The 24,023-nt window shown below is 38.8% G+C and overlaps 1 protein-coding gene across 3 annotated transcripts in view; it reads right to left on the reverse strand.

The window, feature by feature from the left end:
* Window positions 1–24,023, reverse strand: part of LOC109035778 (uncharacterized) — a 75,101-nt gene that overhangs the window by 50,349 nt on the left and 729 nt on the right. For all 3 annotated transcript variants that reach the window (XR_011900874.1, XM_072306463.1, XM_072306462.1), the window contains exons 2-6: window positions 17,735–17,885; window positions 13,919–14,063; window positions 10,174–10,241; window positions 1,521–1,772; window positions 205–513 (exon numbers count right to left, since the gene is read on the reverse strand). Coding sequence is in view for 2 of the 3 variants with exons in the window: in XM_072306463.1 (XP_072162564.1) it covers window positions 205–513; window positions 1,521–1,772; window positions 10,174–10,241; window positions 13,919–14,063; window positions 17,735–17,831 (871 nt within the window). In the remaining variant the exon portion in view is untranslated. The remainder of the gene's footprint in view (window positions 1–204; window positions 514–1,520; window positions 1,773–10,173; window positions 10,242–13,918; window positions 14,064–17,734; window positions 17,886–24,023) is intronic.

Raw genomic sequence — 24,023 nt, forward strand, 5'->3', positions numbered from 1 at the left:
AGGTATTATGTTCATTATGACATCATAACGACGTCAGAGTGATGATCACTGTTTGATCATTATAATGTCTATATGTTCCCCTTTTACCAGGGAACTGACCCATTCTGTGGAGGAGGGGCATATCCACTCTGAGAAAAAGAAGTAAGAGGGTAGGACGAAAAGAAAGAAATAAAATATAAAGAAAACCGTGACAAGTTTATATACCTTTTCGTAGGGTCATGATGCGAGAGCCCTCGAGAGGTGTGAAAAGCCCGTTGCAGGTAGCGTCTCCTGATTGGGCGATCTGGAACTCAACGTCCTCGTCGGCCCGTCGCCCCATCGGCATGCCGATCCCGTTGAAAATATTCGCACCATACTGTTCCATGTTTGCCACCATATTGGTCGAACTGGTTTTCTCGTAGACGAAACATCTATAACGGTCTTCGTTGGACGTCGCATGACTGTGGTGCACCTTACCCACCAAATAGCGAGACGAGCCCTCCTTCCATGTTGCCAGGCACTGAAGTTCTTCCACTGTTAAAACGAAACACACCTTCGTTAAGGCCATTGTTCTTCCCCGTTAAAATTGCAATGTAATGATTGCTATTTCCCGGAGCTCACTTTGTTACCTACGTAATACTGGTCTAACATCGCAGTCTTAACATTGGAAGAAATTATCACACAAAATAGTTGCTTAAAAAACTGTTTTAGTGAGTAAACTACGATAAGTTTGGAGCATGCACTAACCTTAATAGCAGGTAGTCAGATTTACAGGAAATCAAACATACATTTGCAAATGCAATACATTTGCAATTTGTGGTTGAGTACATTCAAAAGGAGAGGATGATCATCTGAGGATTTTTAATTGGCTCAGCCGCATCTTAAGTTTCATGACCCTCTCAGGATAAAAAATTATGGTGGACGTTGCAGTTCATCCCCCTCAACCCCCCCGTCTTTCTTAATTACCTATCCGAGGAGGGGGGGCGGGATCTTACCATGCATCGAAAACAATCAGTGCATGTGAGCAAAGTTTACTTCTGTAGCGAGGTAGGTAATGTATCAAAAGTAGTTTCGCCAGAGGGCGGCACCTCCCCAGTGGTTCTGGGCGAGGCATCTCTGATTGGTTGCAGTAGCCGAATGATGATGGATCGACCAATCAGAGATGGCGTGCCCAGAGCCGTTGGGAAGTCAGTAGTTTTTTGGCCCGGGTCAAGACCGTGCGTCACAATGTGAGTATTCTTTTTTGAAAGGTTGGGGACCTGTTCCCCAACCATATTTAAGTCCTTTTCATTTTTCAATGGTGTATGTAGAGTGTGTTCTTTCCGGCCGTGCTTCTGTCGTCCCAAAAGATTAAGTTGTTGATTTCCTTTCAGAACTTCGTTCTCTCTTGTGGTCTGGGTCCCGCAGCCGGGTGGCCTAGTCACACTTCAAAGCAAAGGGGGGCCAGAAATCGACATTAGGTAGTTGTATCCTCCTGACGCTGTTTCACGGGATATAAAGAATGAAATTAAAATTTCAAGGCAAAATATAATATAATATACCTGCGCTCTCTGAGCCGTAAATATCTGGACAGGCTTGATACTTAAAGAGAATGCGAGAATCCTGGGTGCAGGAGTCAATGCTCGAGATAGGAGAGCGGCACTCGCCGTGCCCGCGATTGTAGGTAAATGAGTGGGGAGGCTTGAAAGGGCAAGGCACAGGGACAGCCTCCTCCCGGAACATTGAGTACAACAAAGCATCCCCGGTGATGAGAGTGCACAGATTTTGCAAAGTGGTTCGACCATGGCAAAAAGCTGAAACAAAAGAAAAGAGACCTCACGATCAAACATAGGTCTTGCCCTTGCATTGAAGATGGACACACGTCAGTTGAAAAAGAGAGTGAAATACCAATAAATTGATACCATCAACAAAGAGGAAAAAGTTAATGATCAAATAAGAGAATAAAATTGAAAAGTCTGCAGGTATTACAAATTAAAAATCTCTGAAGAGAGTAGAGAGAACTCAAATTAACAAATCCTTGATAAAAAATTCCTTTTGCCCTCGTGAAACGGACGATGTAGGGCCGTTTCAATCTAGAAAAAATGTCCCATTATAAGATCCATGAAAATTTCGTTAGAATCCATGAGAATTTCATGGGACCTATGAAAGCTCATAGAGGTACACTCTACTACAGGTATGGACGTATGGAATTTTAGAAAGTCGTCAAAACGCGTAGATTTGACAGCGTCCAATGGTACGACTGCGACGCCATATTGAAAACTTGATTACTTTCTATTCTGAGAGAGGGTCTCGTCAATTTCGTGTTATTTTTTCGTGTTCTTAGTTATTTTGAGTTGTATCAATTTTTTAAATTCATCTGATAGCTTATTGAAGCTAGGAGATCTGCCAGAACCTCCTCAACGGGTCATTTTGAACTGCGCGGCAAAGACGGTACGACTTGCGACGTCACTCGATGGCCTATATCGACGGTGTAAGTCGGCAATCACACTAGTTTGCGGTGTCTAAAAGTCTTCGCCTCTTTGTTATTTTGTTAAAGAACAAATTGACATCATTCCTTTAAATTTTTGCAGAATTATCTTCGCACAGAGAAGAAAAATCACGGCGGTTTTAAAGAATTGTCGTAGAGTAGTTTTCCGTTAAAAAATAAAGTACGACAGGAAGTCTGCGACGCACGGTGGATCGAGTCAATAGGAGGGGGTCATCGCTCATCACGCGTCTCATTTTCTCTGATTACAGAGATTTCCCGCCCTTACAACAGAGCAAATTACCCTTGCCTAGTGTATTTTTCGTCGTAGATTCCATTTTTGAACATAATTATTATAGCCGAATAACGAGTTTTCATACGATTTTAACACATTTTTTCATGACGATTGAAAATGGGATCCTTGATAGCTTATTAGTGTATTTTCCGAAGGAAATACACTATTGCATTCTCCCATGATGTCGGACCCAGACCTGAGACATTGTGAAGAGCACCGATCACGGGTCGTAGATCACGAAAATATATGCTATTCAAATTCATGTGTGTGGTTATATCTTTCTTACATTGAAAGATATTTTGACCAATTTTTTTGCATTTTGTAGAGACTCATTAGGACTACTATTCTGCGAAAAAAAATTGAAATTTGAGGCAATAGATTTTGAGGGGTGGGGCTCGAGAGTGGGGGGAGGTCAAATCTTGTCCACTCGATAACTCGAGCGAAAATGAATATTTTGAGCTGAAATTTTTACGGGTGGTAGTTCTCCCCTAGGACTGGTTTGGTATTGAATTTGAGCTAAATCGGCCGAGCCGTTTAAAAATGGCGAGCTTTGAAAGTTTTAGGCGAGGGGTGCGCGGCATGAGGGGAGCCGGCCGGAGCAGGGCCGCACAGTGGGTCGGGGGAGAAAGTTTTTGGACAAGCTGATCGTCGCACAGTGGGTCAGGGGAGAGAAGTTTTTGGACAAACTTTTCGTCGCACAGTGGGTCAGGGGAAGGAAGATTCTGGACAAATTGTTCGTCGCACAGTGGGTCAGGTTAAATGATCTGTTCTTGAACAAAATCTCACCATTTAACCGTCACAACCTTTCGCAGCGCGTTCGCTGGCAACGTACGCAACTACTATCTTGTGCTCAAGAAATTAATTCATTCCCTTACAGATTGATCCCCCCCCCCCCCTTCGGAAAATACACTCTTCCCGCAGTGGACGCGCGGGTCGCTTAAGAAGACAGAACAACTGGAATGGACACTCAAACTAAAAAGCGCGCGCGAAGCGCGCGTCCTGGGGGGGGCTTGGGGGGGCGAAGCCCCCCCCAAAAAAACCGGCGCGGAGCGAAGCGGAGCGCCGGTTTTTTTCACGTTACTTTCGGCGAATGGGACCGTATAAGCGTCTTACATACTAAGAAGAATTTTGTAAAATTTGACTCGAAGACATTACCTGAGGAATAAGAGAGGGCGGCTTCACAGTCTCCTCACCTCGAAGGTTGCCATACTTCTTTCAATTTCTTCTAACATTGTTTTTTGTTCATGTTAATTGGTTTCTCGCAATTGCATACTGACACATACGAACATTCTGATTATGTTCAATTTTCTTCTCTCTTCCTCCAGCCAGTCAATAGACGTTTTCTTTTTATGAACCTCCTACTTTTTCATTTATTCGACAAATATGCATATTTCAAAAAATAGATCAATATATTAAAGAAATAAAAAAACTAGATGTACATACTGTTGCTTCTTTTTATCGAGCCATCCTAGAAGATTATTATAGGTACTTACCACAAAATATAAAAAATTGGATTTGCAGTAAAAAAAAAAAAAAAAAAACATGACTATCATCTTCCAACATTTTGTTTTGTTCTTGGAAGTTTGGAGTGAAGTTTGAAACATTTTTATTGAAAAAATATTAAAATAGAGGGGAATTTATTTTTCAAGCAAGTTCTGATCCCTTGAAGAACCTCTAAGAAGGACCAATTCTCGAAGAAATTTCTTGTATATCTTCTTTTTAAACCCACAACCGATTTTTTATTTGTATGGAGCCTCTGGGTATGTTGAAGACCTTTGGCACGAAACGGGACATATGAAATATACAATGCGCAAAACATACACCTTAAACTTTATCGCACAATATAACACTAATCGAATTAGCTTCATAGACTAACAGGAGGTTAATGTCTCGTCAAAACGTCAACAAATCAGCCGAAATCAGTAATCAGTAGAAAAATTACCGAGATTGAAGGATATCGTTTGATGCACGATTTTATTGATGGCATCAGTGCAAGATCGGTTTCCAGCAGGCGCGACTTCCTATCATTCAAATGGACTGTTTTCGCAGATTAGCGGATGTAGCGGCTAATTATTACATAATATCATTCCTGATAGTGTACAAGAAGCAACCCAACAAAGGATTTTCCGGCACTTGTGGAAATTTTTTTATCGAGCTATTTAAACATTTTTTGGGCGTTTTTTTAAAGCAAGTTTTGAGGTGGTTATGGTCCTCCTAAAAATATGCCCATGCACATTAATGATGAACCAACATGTTCCTTAAAGGGAGGAGAATAAGCATGTTTAATTGAAATTTTGATTAATCTGCCACAGAACTCATGCAAAATCGAAATAAAACCTTGAGAATCCGACGGCAAAGGACTACGTGCAAAACGGGCCATCTGGGGCTCAGGGCGGATACCTTTGAGACTTGCCCTATTCATTTACCTAACAATGCCCCATCTTTTCCCAAAGTTTCAAGCCCCCAAAAATTTTGGGGAGACGCGGCGGGGGGTCAAAATTAAAAACCAGCAAAATTTTTGCGAATTTATTACTCGAAAACCAAGAAGTTTTGGAAAACGCGGTTTAAACGAGCGTATTAAGCGTGACGAGAGCTTTCAGAAAATGTATAACATCATAGGGTTTTGTCAACTTCAGCTCGAGTTATCGCCTCCGAAGCACCGGAGCGCTAAAAAAAGACCCCTTATTTTTTCACGTTTGGGCCGATTTAAAAAAAAAAAATTTTTATTTTGATGAAAAACTGATATATTGTTCCTGACTCTTTGTAGCCCCTCTAGCTCTTAATCACATGCTGGGGAAATGTTTTGGTCGCGAGTTATAAGAGCGGAAAGGAGCGAAGGTCGGGAAAATCGGCTATTTTAAACTGCGCGACGTTGATCGGAAGGAAAACGTCCCCGCCCACTCAGTTCGGCGAATCACACTCCTCTGCCGACCTCGCATTGTTGCCACATGTCTCCTGATCCGTCGCCGCGCGCAGTTTAAAATAGCCGATTTTCCCGACCTTCGCTCCTTTCCGCTCTTATAACTCGCGACCAAAACATTTCCCCAGCATGTGATAAAGAGCTAGAGGGGCTACAAAGAGTCAGGAACAATATATATCAGTTTTTCATCAAAATAAATTTTTTTTTTTTTAAATCGGCCCGAATGTGAAAAAATAAGGGGTCTTTTTTTAGCGCTCCGGTGCTTCGGAGGCGATAACTCGAGCTGAAGTTGACAAAACCCTATGATGTTATACATTTTCTGAAAGCTCTCGTCACGCTAAATACGCTCGTCTAAACCGCGTTTTCCAAAACTTCTTGGTTTTCGAGTAATAAATTCGCAAAAATTTTGCTGGTTTTTAATTTTGACCCCTTGCCGCGTCTCTCCAAAATTTTTGGGGGGCTTGAAACTTTGGGAAAAGATAGGGCATTGTTAGGTAAATGAATAGGGCAAGTCTCAAAGGTATCCGCCCCGAGCCCCAAATGGCCCGTTTTGCACGTAGTCCTTTGATACCACCTGCAATGTCAACTTTAAGCAACCCGCATGTCAAAGCGGGAGGATTGAAAGACCCTTGAACCATTGATACATTCATTTTAGAGGCTTAGCAACTAGAAAACCAAGAAAAAATAATTAAAATCCGACTTCTTTATTTCGTCGCCCATGACTTACCTCTACTATTGACTCGATCCACCGTACGTGACCCCGCGCAGCACCTTTAAAACTCTCTTTATTGGTGCCTACCCTCTGAGATTTGGGGTCCTCATTGGAGCCTCGCGGGCCCCCCTTGAAAAATTAATTTCAATTCTCTCCTGTTCTGGAGGCCCTGTTGGAACCGCTGCGCTCTAGTCCTATAAACACTTAAATTTATCTCGTAGTCATGAGGTTTAGAGGCATCGCTGAAAAGTTTATTTTTTCTCACTGTTGAGGCTTCGAGAATCTTAAACACTGCTTCCTCGTCTTACTCCTCGAGTATGGAGCTCCCTGATCACTCCCATGCTCTTTGCCTCCTAACCCAATCTTAAGGTCTCATCCCCCGTCACCTTTTTCTTCTTGATACCCAAGTTTGAGTCCTTGAGAAGCCCTCAGTGATATCCAAAATTTGATACCTATCATACCTAGGAACTCTGTCTGGTTTAGCTATTGTAACGTAATTTAAAATAATTAGACACCTCTCCATCCTTTTCCTTTTTGCCTATTTCCTTCCCCACCCCCTTTTCCTTTCTTCAGGTCTCTCCAGTTTTGGAGGCTCCTACCGGTGCCCTGCTTGGGCCCCCAAGAATGGGCCATTCGTCGGAATTTATGAAGTGCTGAAGCTACCCAGTATCCTTAAAGGCTTGCACGCACCGTACACGCTGCTTCCTCTTTTTATCTCTCGTGTATGGGGCTCCATGAGCACTTCTTTTCTCTTCATAATTATTGATTAAAAAATAATCGAGCTACAAGCCAAAATAAATAATGTAATAAAATTTTTCAAACTACATGTAAATGAGAAAAAATAAAACTTACAAAAAACAGAGCAGAAGTTTCGACCTGCAAACTGCGGTCCTCTTCAGTGCAATGCAAAAAACAATCGGAAACATTTTACAAACAAATCTTTTGTGACTCCGTTTTACCCTGTAAAAACGGTCCCATGGGTTCCATTAGGAATTTCATGGGGACCAATGGGAACGAATGGGAACCCATAGGATGGGGAAATAAACCTGTTGGTACCCATGGGAGACCATCGGGAACCTATGGGACAGGCAGAGAGGACTCTTGGGACCCGTGGGGCGGCCAGAGAGACCTAATGGGACCCTTTGGACAGCCGGAGTGACCTAAGGGAACTCAGTTTTTTGTTTCTTTGAGAGCCAAGTCGCAACGTGGTGAATTCTTGCCGTCTCAAAAATTTCCCTTTAAATGACAGCTGCAGGTATTCTCGGTCTTGAACTGGAGTCCGTAGGAGGCCCGCCAAGTCTACAACGGCAAATTTTTCGAGTCGAACAATTTGAAAACTGTTACCTGCGTCCAAAAACGATAAGTACCTGGCGGATCAGTCTGTTTTCTTGTCGTTAAAGGACATTAAATTGTATCTTAATTGGAAAGTGGCAACTTCCTGACTTGCCCTTGCTAGTAGACAAATCATGCATATATTTTCCTTTAAACTGTACGATTTTTAATTTGGAAGTTAACGGGAGCTCACTTTTCTGTGCTAAAGCATGGAAATATTCGTTACTGCATGTACCTTTTTCTCAGGAACCATTAAAGATATTTGGACGATTTTTGTTTAGTTGTGTGATTAATGGCCGCCTATATAAACAACCTGTTTTTGAACATTTTGAAAGTCGAATATTGATCGTTTCTTGAAATTTGTTTAAGAATTATGGAACTTTCTTCAACTTCGGTAACCTCTAAAAATTTTAATCGTCCAAAATTTAAAAAAAAAACGCTTCAGCTTGCTTCCATAACGGAAAATCAGTAATGTAACGGGGAAAAATTGAAAATATCTTCATCAGATTCAGAGAAAAATGTACACGAGTGTCACAGAAGAAATCTTTTCAGGAGCACAATTTGAAAATCCTCAGGCAGTAAAAAAGAGGGTTGGTGCCTTTGACTACGATTACTAAAATATCCGTGACAGCGTTTTAATTGTCCGAGGAAATACGACGCAATGAAAAATGGGTAAAAATAATCAGGTATTGTTGGTTGTGCCACGCCACACTATAAGTACTCCAGTTCAGTCTGAAAAGTTTTAGTATCGGAGGAAATTCGCTGACCGCAATTCATTGGAATACGTCACTATCGGCGAGCAAGAAATAATCTTCTGCTTTAATTATTAATTACGATGGTATCTAAAATGGGATTTTCGAGATTCAGACGCTTTTAGAAAGACATTACGAACTAACACAAACAAGTAGGAATTTCACTGTATTAAATATCCACGTCCTGAAGAAGGGAATGAAGTCGCCATTATTTATTTATTTTTTTTAAATTAATTCCTAACACTGGTTTTTTCACTAAGACCCAATACAATCTAGGAATAACATTCAATTAAATGCTCCAAAAGGGGTCTCATCAAACCTGCTAGCAAGTAACCGTGAAACATACCCAGTTAGCACAAAATATTTTGAAAATATTATCACGTTTATCAAAATATTTTCATGACAATATTGTAATTAAAATATTTTCAAAATATTTTTAAAACTTTTTAGGGAATATTTTTAAAATGTTTACAAAAAGTATTTTTAAAATAAGTCAAAAATATTGCAGGTAAACATTTTAAAAATATTCCTTAAAAAGTTTTGAAAATATTTTAAAAATAGTTTTAAGTTCTCAAGTTAGTATGTGGTGTAAAATACACCGGTGTAAATTTAGTGTAAGTACCTAGTGCGTGATATCGAAAAAAAAAAATAACACGAAAAAAAAAATAATAATAGGAAAAAGAAAGAAGCCTGAGAAAACACGGCGTTATAATCAAAGCTATGATGAAAGTTGAGCCGCGCACTGACGCAATGCATGCTATAACAGCCTTGACAGGCATGATTTTAACCCGAAACACCATCAGGTCCCTGTGGCTAAGTGGCAGAGTGCGAGGCTATGACAAACGCGGTTCGGGTTCAAGTCCACACGAGGGCGTCCGGGTATTTTACCTTTTGGGAATTAGCCATGGTTCCAATGGGAATAGATCCAAACCCGCAGGTTCTTGATTGACTAATCCCATTGGAACCCATTGGAACCATGGTCAATTCCCAACGGGTCCTCGTGGGAATTTGCTACGGGTTCCCATTGAGATTTCCTACGGGTTCCAATGGGACCGTTTTCACAGGGTAGAATAAAATAAAATTAAAGTTAATGAAGAAAGATGAGTGATAATGGTGATAACTTGTTATCACTCATTTTTCTTCATTAATTTTATTTTATTCTAAGATGTAGTTGCAAAAAATTGGGTAATTTCACTTAGTTTGGTAAAAGTGTTTTTTTAAGGGGGAGGGGGAGGGGGTAAATGTTTCCATTTGTTTTTTGTAATGCGCTGAAGAATACCGTAGTTTGTAGGTCGAAACGTTTGCTTTGTTTTTTGAAAGTATTATTTTTTTCTCATCTACAAGTACCTACTTTGAAAAATTTTATTATATTATTTGTTTTCGCTTGTAGCTCGATTTTTTTATCAATAATTATGTTCCATACAGCTTAGCCAGCCTTTGGTAATAAAATCTATTCTTTTCTTGGTACTTTCAGTATGCAGCCAACTTCTCCCCTTTATTTCCAATTGATTTCTAAATGAAAAGATTGCGGTGTTGTTAAACTACAGATTGTACCTAATGTAACTCTGCTTTTTTTACAGGACTCATGTCTTAATTCCCCCCCCCCCCCTCCTTCGTGAATCACCAGACAGGACCTTCCGGAACGTCGTAGACGCAATTACGTATTTATGGACGGCACAATAACAACAAGGTAATGCGATGCAGAAATCTTTAACTTACTTTCTTTGTACTGGAGAACATTCGCGTGTTTTTCATGTACCACGACACATCGAAAACATACATCGTTCCTGCGGAAAAAAAACAGGTACACACGGAGTGAATTTCTTCTCTGGATCAGAGTTTAAACATTAAAAATAGATTTTCAATGATTCTTTCCATAAAAGAGTTTAGATTAATTACAATTAATCTGTTTTTCTGAGGTAGAATAGGTATTCGCGATGAGATATGAAACTTTCCATGCTTGCTGATTCAATGCCCATATTTCTATGGATTAAATATTTCATTTTTACCCCAAACATCATCCTTATCCCTCGCATCGAATCTCAACACCAATAATTTCAAATTCCGGTCTCCGAAAATGACATAAGGTGCGTGATTTGGCGAGCCCTGTTCAGTGCACAAAGGGACACCAGGTAACTAAAAATAATAATTTTTCATCGATGGATACGTAAGAAAAGAACAGACAAGCACGAAAAGTTCCTCGTCTCTTCGCAAAAATCCTAATCTCGGAAGAACGGATTATTGGGTCAGTTGCGCTAATCACTGAATCGTGTTTTGATGATGTCAAATTATATTTGTAGATCAGAGGAAATACTAAGATCCGTCCAAAACTCAGAACATCAAGTTCCCACGACCCATATCAACGAGGGAATCGCCCTTCCAACAAACACGGTCTATAACGTCATCCACCGAAAGAGCCTCCCTAAAAATGGCCCCTTTTCGGGAACCCGGGGATTTCATTCGTATGTGGCTTAAATGAAACCTTATAATGAGACAAGCCTCCAGTAAAAATTTTAGCTTGAGTATATGTCTTGTTTCCGAGATACAGCGTTGCAAAGTTGGCATATTTGAGCTTTAAAATTCTCATATTTTTATGGATTTTCTTCCAAAAACCGACTTCAAAAATGACTTTACAATACTTACACGAGGTGCACACGATTAATTACAATATAAAAAGTCTCCAGTAAGAATTTTGACTCATGCGTAAGCCTTGTTTTGGCAGTACAACGTTGCTAAGTTTACATTTTTCAGCTTTAAAAAGCTCATTTTTTAAAGTTTCTCATTCACAAACCGCTATTACTGAAGATCGAACTGTATTTTGGGGCATAGAATCAACAATTAGTGATACTCGTAGATGCATAGTATAATTTATAAAAGGATACGATAATACAGTGTTGCAAAGTTTTCAACTTGTATCTGGGAAAATGTCTATTTTGTGTTATTTTATTGAAGACAAGATTGAACAATCGTTGATAAGTGATATTGTGAAACAAAGAAATGTGGAGGACTTTTGTCAATCCTAGGTGAAAATTGGAATTAAAATGGCACTGTTGCCAATTTTATTTAAGTTTCTCTTAACATTCCATTATAAAATAAGTTTAAAATAAGGATACTTCCAATAATTGTCTGATTTTAAAACGTAATCCAAGTGAATTTATGGCATACAATGAATGGCTCAGCATCAGTGTTGCTTTCAAAATCTAAAAAATTCTACCTTGCCTTGGTTGTCAATTTTACTTTTTTTTAGGCAGAATGCAAAAACGAACATAAACTATGGAAACGCTCCAGTTTTTTGAGTACAAATAAATCTTGATACAGACAATACATTCATTGTTCCTTAAAGAATAGAATATCTTCGACTTAAGAATTACAAATGATGAGAAAATTAAATAAAAAAAATAAATTAAATAAATAAATCTATAGAAAAAGAAATTAAAAGAATAAAATACTTAAAATTATTAAAATATTGATTGCATGGATTTGTCAAAAATTATTATTTCGGCATAGCTACTAACTATTTTTTCATTAATAAGTTGTTAAAGTTCCATTTTTGTTGAGGGTTGTCCCCATAGTATTAAGACCTCTGTGTCACAGTGACAGCATTCCGAAGAGAATAGGACCAGGCTATTGTCATGTTTCATACTTGTATTTCAAAATGGATTTAAGCATTCACATTATGATCTCGGCACTGGATGTAAATTCTTGGTAGCATTCGCTGACCCCTCCATTCTGATAAAAAATACATCCATCTCCCAGTGAAATATATCTGGAAAAAAGTTGCATTTTCTCAATACGCAACGGTGCAGTGTCTTGGCAGTGCCAATCATAACAAGCTCGTATATGTATAGAGCATGTTGAAAACATATCTTTGATCCAGATGCCTCAAAATAATTGAGATACTTGGTAAAAGTAAAAAATCGGCAACATGTTGAGGTACTTGCTATATATTTGAAGGCAAGACTATACTCACGTATCAATCGAAAAAAATATTTTCACGGATATTCATAAATAAATATAAAAAAATCACAAAAGACTAAACAAATTACCAAAAAAAATTAAACAAAATAAAAAAAAGTAAAAAAATTAAATTAGAAGCATCTTTATTTTAAAATCATTTTATTATTTTTTGTTTGAAAAGAATTATGAATAAACTTGGCAGCAGTATTTTTTCCAAAACCAATCGTTACCTGGGACTGACATCAGCCCTTGATATTTTGCCTTGATACGAGTTAAGATACCCATTGAAGTCGTGTTCAACAAGAAAAAATCATAATCCATACAGAGTTCAAAGTTTTAAGCATGGCAACGCTGTATCACCACCGGTCAAAGAATTCTTCTTCAAATACAAACATTCATCTACAGATGACATAAATGGTTGATTTCCTGCCTCAAATCGTGATTAAATTCTACGAAAGTAGCTTCTTAAACACAGAACTCAAAAATATAGACATTTTTAAAGCTCAAATATATAAACTTTGCAACCCTGTATCATTAAAACTATACTTGCATTTTGAGTTAAATTTTAACAAAAGCCTTAATCTATCATAAAATTGCATCTAAACCCCAAAAGCATATCTTTTAGCGGTCACTAAGTTCGTTTTTAAGTTAAGAAACTTGATAAAATGAACATTTTTTATAGGTTTTTATGTCAACTTTGCAACGTTGTTTTAACAGAATTAGTAGTATTAATGTTTCAATTGAAATATGCATTCGATAATAATACTAACATTTGATAAAATGTCACAAAATATCATAAAACATCCAATTGAATCGTTCTGAGAAAATAAGATACCTGAGAATATGAGAATTTTAAAGCTCAAATATGCCAACTTTGCAACGCTGTATCTCGGAAACTAGACGTATACTCAAGCTAAAATTTTTACTGGAGGCTTACCTCATCATAAGGTTTCATTTAAGCCACAAACAAACGAAATCCCCGGGTTCCCGAAAAGGGGCCAAAAAAGGCCCTTTTTTAGGGAGGCTCTTTAAACAGTAATAAATTGTCAAAATAAGTAAATGTTGGGTGTGGAAGGGAAATAAATGAGGTTTTTTTGAAGGGAGCCGTAAGATTGTGTTTTTTAATAATGCGACGAATTTTGGAAACTCTTTGAAGCAGCACTGTCAATTTGATTCTATACCCGTTTGAGCCGTCTGTTTAAAAAAAAAACACACACAAAAACTAACAGATAGGCACCTACAGTTTTCATGTTGTTTCATGACAAGAGAACCCTTATAATGTACGAACTTCATGTATTCGCCTCGACGTAAACTAAATAGGTACTTTATTCCAGTTGAAAATGAGCTTCATTGCATATATCAAAGGTACCTAAGAAAATAATCACCCTGCAGCATCCATATGCTGCGGCCACTACTACGGGACAAAAGAGATGGAGAAAATCGGAGGAATTCAATGTCAAATGAGGGAAACAAGTAGGTAGAATAAAATAAATTTAACTATACTCACTCGTCAACGACCAAGAATTTATCACCCTCAGACGCAAGGCACCTTCCTTTATTGCTTAATTTATTATCTTGGATTGTGATGGGACTCCGAACTCCCGATTGGAACCACGTCCCTTCCCACCGAGTGGGAAATGTGCATTTGTTTTCTGAAATAGAACATCAAAAATATTGGTCGAGAAGGAATCAGTCATTTAATTACCGGTAGAGTCCCTTTATACCCAGAGTTACGACAACTCACTTTTGGTTGGGCCAGGATTGGGCTGAAAGTGGCCTAAAAAAAAATCCAATTCTGATTGGTTCTCGCTCATGGAGGCCGAAACTAGTGCACCAAGATGGCGGTACCTCGAATGTGAACAAGAATAATGAAAATATTACCTAATTGTGGTTTATCAAGAGTAAATTGTTATTTCCATCGGTCTAAAATGAAAATAGATTAAGAAATTATTCACAAACCAATCTCATTTTCTTTTTAATTGATCAATTTGTTGATGTTGTTGTTTTTGTGTGACAGACATCGCAGGATTCCTGATCCTTATCCCTCAATATCGTTCGTTTGAGTGCACTAGTTTCGGCCTCCATGGCCAGCCAAGGTCGGCTGCCAGTCAGCTGATAATCGAGTTGTCGTTACTCTGGGTATAAAGGGACTCTAATTACCGGAGTTAAAAGGTACCACTAACTGCTGCACATTCACGACATGCTCAAGAGTATATTGCTCAAGAGTTTAGTTGTTCATAGAAAAAGATAAAGGATTGAGGTATACACGTCTCCAATGAGGAGAAGGGCCAGTCATAATGGGTCTTTTGCGTACCTAAACCTATCAGCAGATATTTTCAACTTGAGTTTGGTCTTTTATTTTGCCGTAAGTACCTATATGTGGGTAGCAAACATACCTAATAGGTAGCGCAAACCTATCTATTTGATAAACGCCCCTGCTAAAAATTTCCCCTGGGAATGACATGTGATCACATGCGCTCCCAGGGGAATGGCATGTGATCACATGCGCTCCTAGGGAATGACTTGTGATTACATGTGCCTCCAGGGGAATGACACGACATCACATGTGCTCCCCTCGGGAATGGAGAAGGAAGCACGTCACGTGTGCTCCCCTGGGGAATGGACAGGGGAGCCCGTGTGCTCCCCTGGGAGTTAACATGTGACCCGTGCGCTCCCCTGGGAGCCGCTGTGTGACCCGTGTGCTCCAATGGGGGTATACATGTGACCCATATGTGCTCTCGTAGGACCTCTCACGGTGTCTCGTGGATCATCATAGAGCGTTAGGGAAAATTCTGTGTAATTTCGTGGAGAGAGTCAAGAAATAATTTCTTATTAGGCAGTATAAACTGGCCGCCTTGAAGTAACCCATGATTTTCAGAGAGGATCGAGGTGACTCTCCCGGAGATGGAGTCAATTAAAAATGGAAGCCAGTGCCCCGCCGCTGTCCGGCACTTAGTTTTTCCCTCATCTTTTTTCTCTCTCCTTTCTTTTTCTATGAAAAAAAAAAAATCCGAAATTCGCTGCCCGGTGCCATGGCACCTTGCCCCCCCTTAAATCCGGGTCTGTTCCCTAGTAGCAGAACCACAGAAGGTGAAGATAAATATTATGTACGAAAGTTAATTTTTTTTATATAATGCATGCATACAAAAGTGTTAAAAGTGAACGTTTTTATGCAACCATTATATAAAAAAATGTTATAATTTCGTGAGCTTTTCGCGAACATACTAAAATTCTTCTAATTCGCGAAACGCTCACGAAAATGATGACCTATTTTTTTATATAATCGTTACATAAAATGTTCACTTTTAACACTTTCGTATGCATGCGTTACATAAAAATAATAAAAAATGTGTGTATTAAAAAAAAATTACCTTATCTAGCTTTTATCATTTTTCATATAATACGGTCAGGTCTGAACTTTGATTTTTCTTTATATAAGCGTTACATGTTTTTTATATAAAACGATCATGTAGATAACAGATATGTTTTATTATACTTTTTTTATAAAAACAAAAATTTGTTCTGCTACTAGGGTTATCGCTTAGACCATTTGCAATAAGATACTGACGATGCACTACTATGATGCAATACTGACTTCTCGGAAAATCACAAAAGAATGAGGATACGTTGGCCTCACGGCAAACTGCCCAGGCCGGGCCCGTCCTTTCTCTGTACCAATTTTGCCGTGTGTCCATCCTAGCGCCGAGGACGAGCTTTCATCGCTGCCGGCTGGTATAGGGGTTTCGCCTCTTTTCATCTCTATACTTAAGGTTTATTTTTGTAGTAATCATTTCACTCATAACCACTATCATTAACCTTGCGTGTAATTAAGGTAGAAATTTCAGGAGCTAGGAGGAGCATTGTAAGTACTACTAGGAAAAAGTCGTCAAAAACCTTATTGTTCACGCCTGGTAGAATGATTTTAGCCCAGCCCTGCCCCGCCTCGCCGCTACGCCTACTACACGATTGATTGTCCATCTCGTGGAGGGGGCGGTCCAGTTCACTCAAGGCGGAAGTAAGCACCTTTCTGCAGATAACTGCTTCACTTTAAGAAAACTTCCACCTCGCTAGACAGTTAATCGTGGGGGGGGGGGGGGGGGAGGGCTAAAAAAATCACTCTACGCGTAAACGATCAGGTTCTTGGTGATTTTTTCCCAATATTACTTCCAATGCCTGGTTTGCCTTTTTACAAATTCCCGAATGGCGTATGATTTTTTGGAGATAAATTTATTTCGATGCTTCACCGAAGATAACTATAAAGGACAAAAAATTGTAGCGACCTCCAGTGAGTGCCACAAATTGTCTTCTTTTATTAAATTTCCAACGACGTATTAGAAACGGGGAGTTATACCATTTGAAAATTGTAGGATAGTGTGCACTGTCCGCAAGGGGGGCGGTCTTTTATAGTTCTAAAGATTAGAATTTTTATGTTCTAACTTTAATCTGACAAATTAATATTATTGTAACATTTAACTAAATCTTAAAATGTATGAACTTATTAAAATCAAATCGGGGGCTTTAAAATTTCAGTTGTGCCAAAAAGTATATCATTGGCCAGGGAGCATCCTCAAAATTTCTTTTTGATACGTGCATGTGTTCAAAAGTTAGAGGAGGGGGAAGGGGTCGGGGACTTTTCGCTCACTCTGTAATGCACGTGTGCGATTTGTAGCGCCCGGCACAGACACTTTTCCACCTTCTCTCTTTAAGAAAAGAAGGTCATTATATTTCTGGCGGCAAGCCGATGCCAAAGAGGGCTATGCAAAACGGCCAAAAAGTGACCTGGCGGGGATTGTACGAAACTTCGTGGGATGATTGTGTCGGCCATTTTGGGCCTACATCTGGCTTTTAAGCGAAAACCACGGAGAATCGGCGTTGCCATTTTTTAAAGTCATAACATTAAAAAATGCCGAAAAATCAAATTAAAACGAGATGTCGATATTGTACCGATATTTTAAAATGAAACTACCAAGAGAATTGAGCGCGAGGATAACTTGGTTTCTAAATTGCACAATTATTGGAGGAATCATGACAAAATGACCTAATCTGTTGAAATGTATGTGTTTAAAAGGGAGATACATATTAAACTAACCGATGACGTCACAAGGCAGCACGTATTCTCACTTTCAAATCTATTTTTCTTACATTTCCCATTTCAAAAATTTCTTATGAATAACACTGCTAATGGAGCTCTTTAAGCACTCTCAAATGAAACAATAAAAATTGTTGTGGAAATTCTCAATTGCTTTAAAGACCCTAGGATTTGTAATATCTAACCTCGATGTAGAAAATGGAAAAATAAATGGTAAAAATCAAGGTAACTTACGATTATAATTAGAGGAACCAGAGAGATTTTTGGTCAAGCATATGAGAAATGCAATCGAACTCCATGGAATTTTCCAATATAATCGAAAAAATTTCATTTTCCACTGAAGTTGCTCTTAGACCCAACAGCTTTCAAGAATCATCTTATAGTTCTGTAACACGAAGCAAACCAAGAGCCATTTATATATCCATGTATCAAAAGCTAAATGGCAAAGTACATTAGATGGCCGATAGACCATAGCTGAAGATATATAACCCAAGTAGCAGAGGTTGCAACAACTTGCAACGAAACCGTTTGATTCTTGCAACTAATAGATTGATGTGCAGTTTGCTTACTCTCTGTCCCGAAGGAACTATCATTGTTGGAACTAGTTGCAATTAAGTTGAAACATATTTCAACTTCAAAGTATTGCTGGTTGCCTATCTTTAGATTTTGAACAACTTTGGTGCAGCAATTTTGCAAGCTCAGCACCCTAGTAGCCAAAATAGGATTATCGAATGGGTATCGGCCGGATAGGCCGATAGCTATTTCATAGATATTCCATGCGCATTTATCTTGGTTTGAAATTTCCGTTTGGGAATATGTATTTTATAGCTATTTAATACGTTTTTTTCTACTTTCAAGCCACTCATCCTGTTGCAAGGGTTACATACCCAGTTCCCAGTTAGCATCTAATCTTCCGAAAATATCCGTACAAAATCCGGCACCTTTACATCATATAAGAATATTGCGGACAATATTTTCACAAAAAGTCTTTATTGACTTTAAGACTTTATTTGGACTTTAAATTAAGGGAAGTCATGTACTTTATGGGAAAGTGAATAATTTAAAACACTAAATGGGTGGAATAAATTGCATCATTCAACCTTCAAATTTAAGAAACCCAAGAACTATTGTGTATTTTCTCAAACATGTAGTGAATTTTCTTACTATTCTTAGTTGCAGCCTTGAGAACCATGAGATGATAAGTGCATTGCAACGTTGCTATGATAGAGCAACTTTATTTTTTGCAAACCAAAATTATATAGAATTGCAAACTTCAATGCAAAAAAAAAATCAGCATAGCCCAGGGAATTTTTGCTAAAAAAGTTTCGCCTCTACATGGTTTTGATTTGCTGCATTTATTGTATACAGTCGCACAATCTTGGCAACGTATCAATGCACTTACCACCTTATGATTTTCAAGGTCTCAATTTTGGTTCTCTTTCAAAAGTAAAATACCTTTTTAATAGGTTTCCATATACCTATTAAATAGCTATTCAGATACCTATTTTATAGCTATAGAGAAAGCTATAAAATACGGTATTTATAGTTGAAAAAAAGGACACTATATAGGGTATTTCGATAGGATATTTTATATCTATTTTCAGCTATTTTATACCCTATTTTATAGCTATTTGGATACATATTAAATTGCTATTCCGATAAGTATTAAAAATAATATTTTGGCTAGTAGGGCAGGTTGCAACTTTGTCTTTTGATCAGATCGCCGAAAATCGGCACTTATCGACCGAAAGTTGCAACTTCGTTGCAACTAATACCAACATTGTTTCAACTTTTGCAACTTTCACATTGAAAAATGCTACTTGGGAAGAGAGAGCCGTAAAAAAAATCCTGATCACAGCATTTCACGTAAGACACAGCAAACACAGTTACGATTACCATATTCGATGGATAGGTCAGGAATCAGTAGTTTTTAAAAAACAATTTTTCTCAATTAACCAATATCTTCTTCTTGAAATTAACACTGCAACTGCGACATGTAGGTGTGCACGAACTGGCATTCTACTCTTGATTCTCTTGGACACATGGTAGTGCTGTTATTTCTATACTTAGTACGCTAGGAAGGTTGCATGAGCAAGCAGAATTCGGGAATTCTTTACTAATGGGACGGATTAGCAAGAAATACCATTACAATTATGCATTTCTGGATACAAGTATGCAACTTTCAGGAAGTCTTCTACACTTATGAAGAAACGAATTTAGCCTGGGTGCCCAGTTTTATAGGGCGGGGGACCCTAACATCATAAAATGCAGGCTTTTTTTTTTGAGAATTAGTATGCCCCAACGGATAAAACAGAATGGCAATGAGTTTATTGAATTTACCACTTTAAGCCCACCTCAATTCAAAATGGAACGATTTCACCCAATAATTGCTGACGCAATTTTGATCAGAGGGGCGATTGGGGGGGGGGGGGGGATTTGAAACCCCTTGATTCTCTTGTGAACTATATGAATGCGGGATTAAAGGTTATAACAACTGAATCCATTAAACATAATCATTTAACATTGCCGAACTATTTCGGAAGTGATGATAATATTAGTCATGGTCATCTGGAGGGGGGGGGGGGGGGGGGGAGCGATAAATCATTAAAATCGCGCAAAATTAATACAAAATGAAATTGAGAAATACTCGCGAACCGAAAACAACGTTACCGAGTTAATGGACGCATGTAAGTTCTTTACGCTCATAGGTCGTTATCCCGGAGGCCTCCAGAGGCCTGACTTAACCGGGGGAAAAAGGTTTTTGACCTCCAGCCGTTACCTATACCACAGTGTAGTCCGGGGTACGGGAGAATCCGTAAAGCCGATGGGAGCGAGAACGACCAATACGCGTATAGGCCGTAAATAAAGACTGTGCTTAAAATTTGTTCTATTTTCCATGGAATTTTCCTAAAGAAATTCAAATAGGCCAAAAAAGGTCAAAACTTGGTTTTGAAAATAAAGACGATTTTTTACATGTTAATTCAAATATCTCGATAACGAACACTTCAATTATCGATATTTTTTCCCAGTTCACCCTTTAAGATGTATAAAATCAGACTATCAACGCTTTCCATACTTTTACCGATCGATCAATAACGGTCTGATGGAAACCGGAAATCGACCGGAAACGGCCCGAAAATCCTCGAGATTGACGCAAAAAGACGATTTTTCACACGTTAACCGATGCATTCCATGCATAGTAACTGCAATTTCCAATTTTCTCGCTCTGCTATTTCAATCCTAAGGTAGGTATATACATTCGAGTAATAAACACTTACTAACGTGCATCGATGGGGCACGGATCTAAACGGAAATGAAACCGGCCGGAAATGCTCAAAAATGACGGGGGAAAACGATTTACTTATTTCGCGGGAACCGATGCATCTCATGAATAGTCACTGTAATTTCCATTTTTCTTTTCTCTTCTTTAAACTTAAGGTGTACTTTTGGAAAGCTTACATTACAAATTATCCATTTATTGGTAAAATATCTAAAAAATCAAGTTGGAAATAGACGGGAAACTCTGAAAAAAGGCGATAAATGACGTTGAATGAGTAGAGTTGTTTTGAATCGATTATATGATTTAAAGGAGCCGATGCTAGCATCATAAAAATCGCCGATTATACCTAAACTTGACGGTTGAAAAATGTGATGCACTTCATTGTCCTTGGGAGGACCTTTCTAAAGGTGGAGGCAACCTTGACGCACCTTTTAAATTAGAAGTCAAGGTAACTAACTGAGAAGTACCTACACCCCTACGGCTTCTGTATAGAGGTGATGAAGGACGATCAGCCTCGATCGATTCAAATGAATTAGGTCCTTCTTGCCATGCGAGTAGCGAATTTCGGAGAAAGTTGTCTTGACATGAGCGGGATCTGAATCAATGAATGGATCGAAGGAGTTAACAAGGATGACTTTGTATCCTCATGGGCAGCAAACGTCCTCCAGTCAACGATTCACCACATCAATCTCTTCATTAACCCGGCAGAAGGCGAGGAATGGGTGAAATTTTGGCGACTACAATTCGTCCAAAATGTCGACGGGCGAAATCAAGTAGAGCAACGAAATTCTTTTTGAAATGCCCTACGGACACTCCGCAAAGAAAATCGTTGGTACCCGCCAGGAGGAACAGCGTATCATTTGAGTGATATCCTTAAGGATTTCGTTTCACATGATCCCGAAGAATGCCTTTCATTCAGGGATTCGTCGGAAGCTATGAAACAGGAGCACCACTGACTGCTAATGACATGAAATTTTTCATTGGAAACAGTCGATTCAGCCGAACCGTTTGACTGCCTCCAATGGAAACTTACATATTATTAACAGTTACAAAATAAATACCACTAAAATTATACTTAGAATAAGAAAGAGGAACGAAAAATGAGAGGGAAATGGGGAACAAGGATATGAAAACAAGAGTAACGGGACTAGAGCGAGGAAGCGTGTGTCAAGCCACTCTCGTCAGTGCTGACCAGATACATGATGGTTACTTCTCCAGACAACGCGGCGCGTGCTCTGACCTTGAAGTCGGGAACATGCTGGGAGGGAGGATACTGCGCCTGCGCAGATATTCTACCAGGTGACCGTGCGTAGCGTTATCTCGTGACCAGCTGTTCATTCATTCAGCTTCAATACCCCCAAGGTTACTACGTCCGCTTCATTCACAACTCTGAGGTTTGACCTTTCGTTCAAGATTCAATTACTCTGCGCTTGGTATTTGGATTTCTTGTTGCTTTTCCGCTTCATCGAATCCTTCTGAGGACGGAACTGCTCACGTTCCTTCAATACCTACGGCTAAGTAGTTTCATTCTTGCATGTTTTAGTTTCGTTTTTCTGATTTAAAATGATATCTCGTAGGTATGCTTTCGTTAGATTCTCAAATGCTCACTGATTCTCAGTCAAGTCGAAGTCTAAGGCAAACTTGGTACATAATATTGGACATCGTCCGCCGACGGATTCTCCTCAACCTCCTCCACGTGAAAAAAAGGGAAAAAAAGAAAACAAAAAAGTTAGGGCTGCCCATTCTTCAACGGCTCTATTCAGAAGCCGTAGGGGTGTACTTCTCAGTTAGTTACCTTGGCTTCTAACTTTTTTAAAAGAAGTGTCACGCTGCCTCCACCTTTAGAAAGGTCCTCCCAAGGACAATGAAGTGCATCACATTTTTCAACCGTGAAATTTATAATCGGCAATTTTTATGATGCTAGCATCGGCTCTTTTAAATCATATCATCGATTCAAAACAACAGTACTAATTCAACGTCATTTATCGCCATTTTATTTAGAGTTTCCCATCTATTTCTAACTTGATTTTTTAGATATTTTACCAATAAATGGATAATTTGTAATGTAAGCTTTCCAAAAGTAGGTACACCTTAAGTTTGAAGAAGAGAAAAGAAAAATGGAAATTACAGTGACTATTCATGAGATGCTCGGATTACCGTGTGAAAAGCCGCCTTTTTCGAGCATTTCTGGCCGGTTTCCATTTCCGTTTAGCTCCGTAACACATCGATGCACATTTATTAGTGTGAATAAGTATACTCGAAAGATTACAACATCAGGTTGAAGTAAAGAGAAAAAAATGGAAATTTCAGTGACTATTCATAAGATGCATCGCCAGCACTTTTTTTTTCACAATGCTCCTCAGAGTATGGTGTAGACTGTGTAGGAAAACAGTTTGTATGTTTGGATGCTCTAAAGAATGCATCATTGTTGGAACTAGTTGCAATTAAGTTGAAACATGTTTCAACTTCAAAGTATTGCTGGTTGCCTATCTTTAGATTTTGAACAACTTTGGTGCAGCAATTTTGCAATCTCAGCAGGTTGCAGCTTTATCTTCCGATAAGATCGCCGAAAATCGACACTTATCGACCGAAAGTTGCAACTTTGTTGCAACTAATAACTACTAACATTGTTTCAACTTATGCAAATTTTACATTGAAAAATGCTACTTGGGATGCATTAATTCCCTCAAACATAAATACGTTCTATAGAAGGTAAAAATTGATAAGACAATACGGGCGCCCTTGTATCCCCCTTTTTTCCCTGAATGTTTTATGTTTCTATCCACAGTTTTGCAATTGCTTTCTTCCGTGACCTTTTCTGTTTATAAATATTTTCTAGCCATACCTATTGCTGTCGGTGTAATGACCGTCAATATTGCCATGGGTTATTGTATATCTCCTGGCAATACTGCCGGACATTATTGTACCGAAATCTCTCACAAATATCCTCTGTCTCAAAATTAATACTTTATGAATCTTGTTTGGATGCTGGCATACCACTAAGTAATGCCCGGTAATCATCTCATTCAGATCCCTCCATCCACCCTGTCGGAGGGTGGGTAGTATGAGTCAGGAATGCTAAAGTGCCATGTAGCACACTCTCACACCCATTTCAACGATCCTACGTATAAATATCTACTCAACTTAAATATATACGATTCTTTCCGCGATTTTCCTCATAATCGAATTATTAGGTAAACATTCTCAGTTGTCTGTAAGCTGTCTGAAAAAAGGCTAGCGTTG

Source organism: Bemisia tabaci, chromosome 1 (assembly GCF_918797505.1).
Source record: "Bemisia tabaci chromosome 1, PGI_BMITA_v3".
NCBI classification, from domain to species: Eukaryota; Metazoa; Arthropoda; class Insecta; order Hemiptera; family Aleyrodidae; genus Bemisia; species Bemisia tabaci.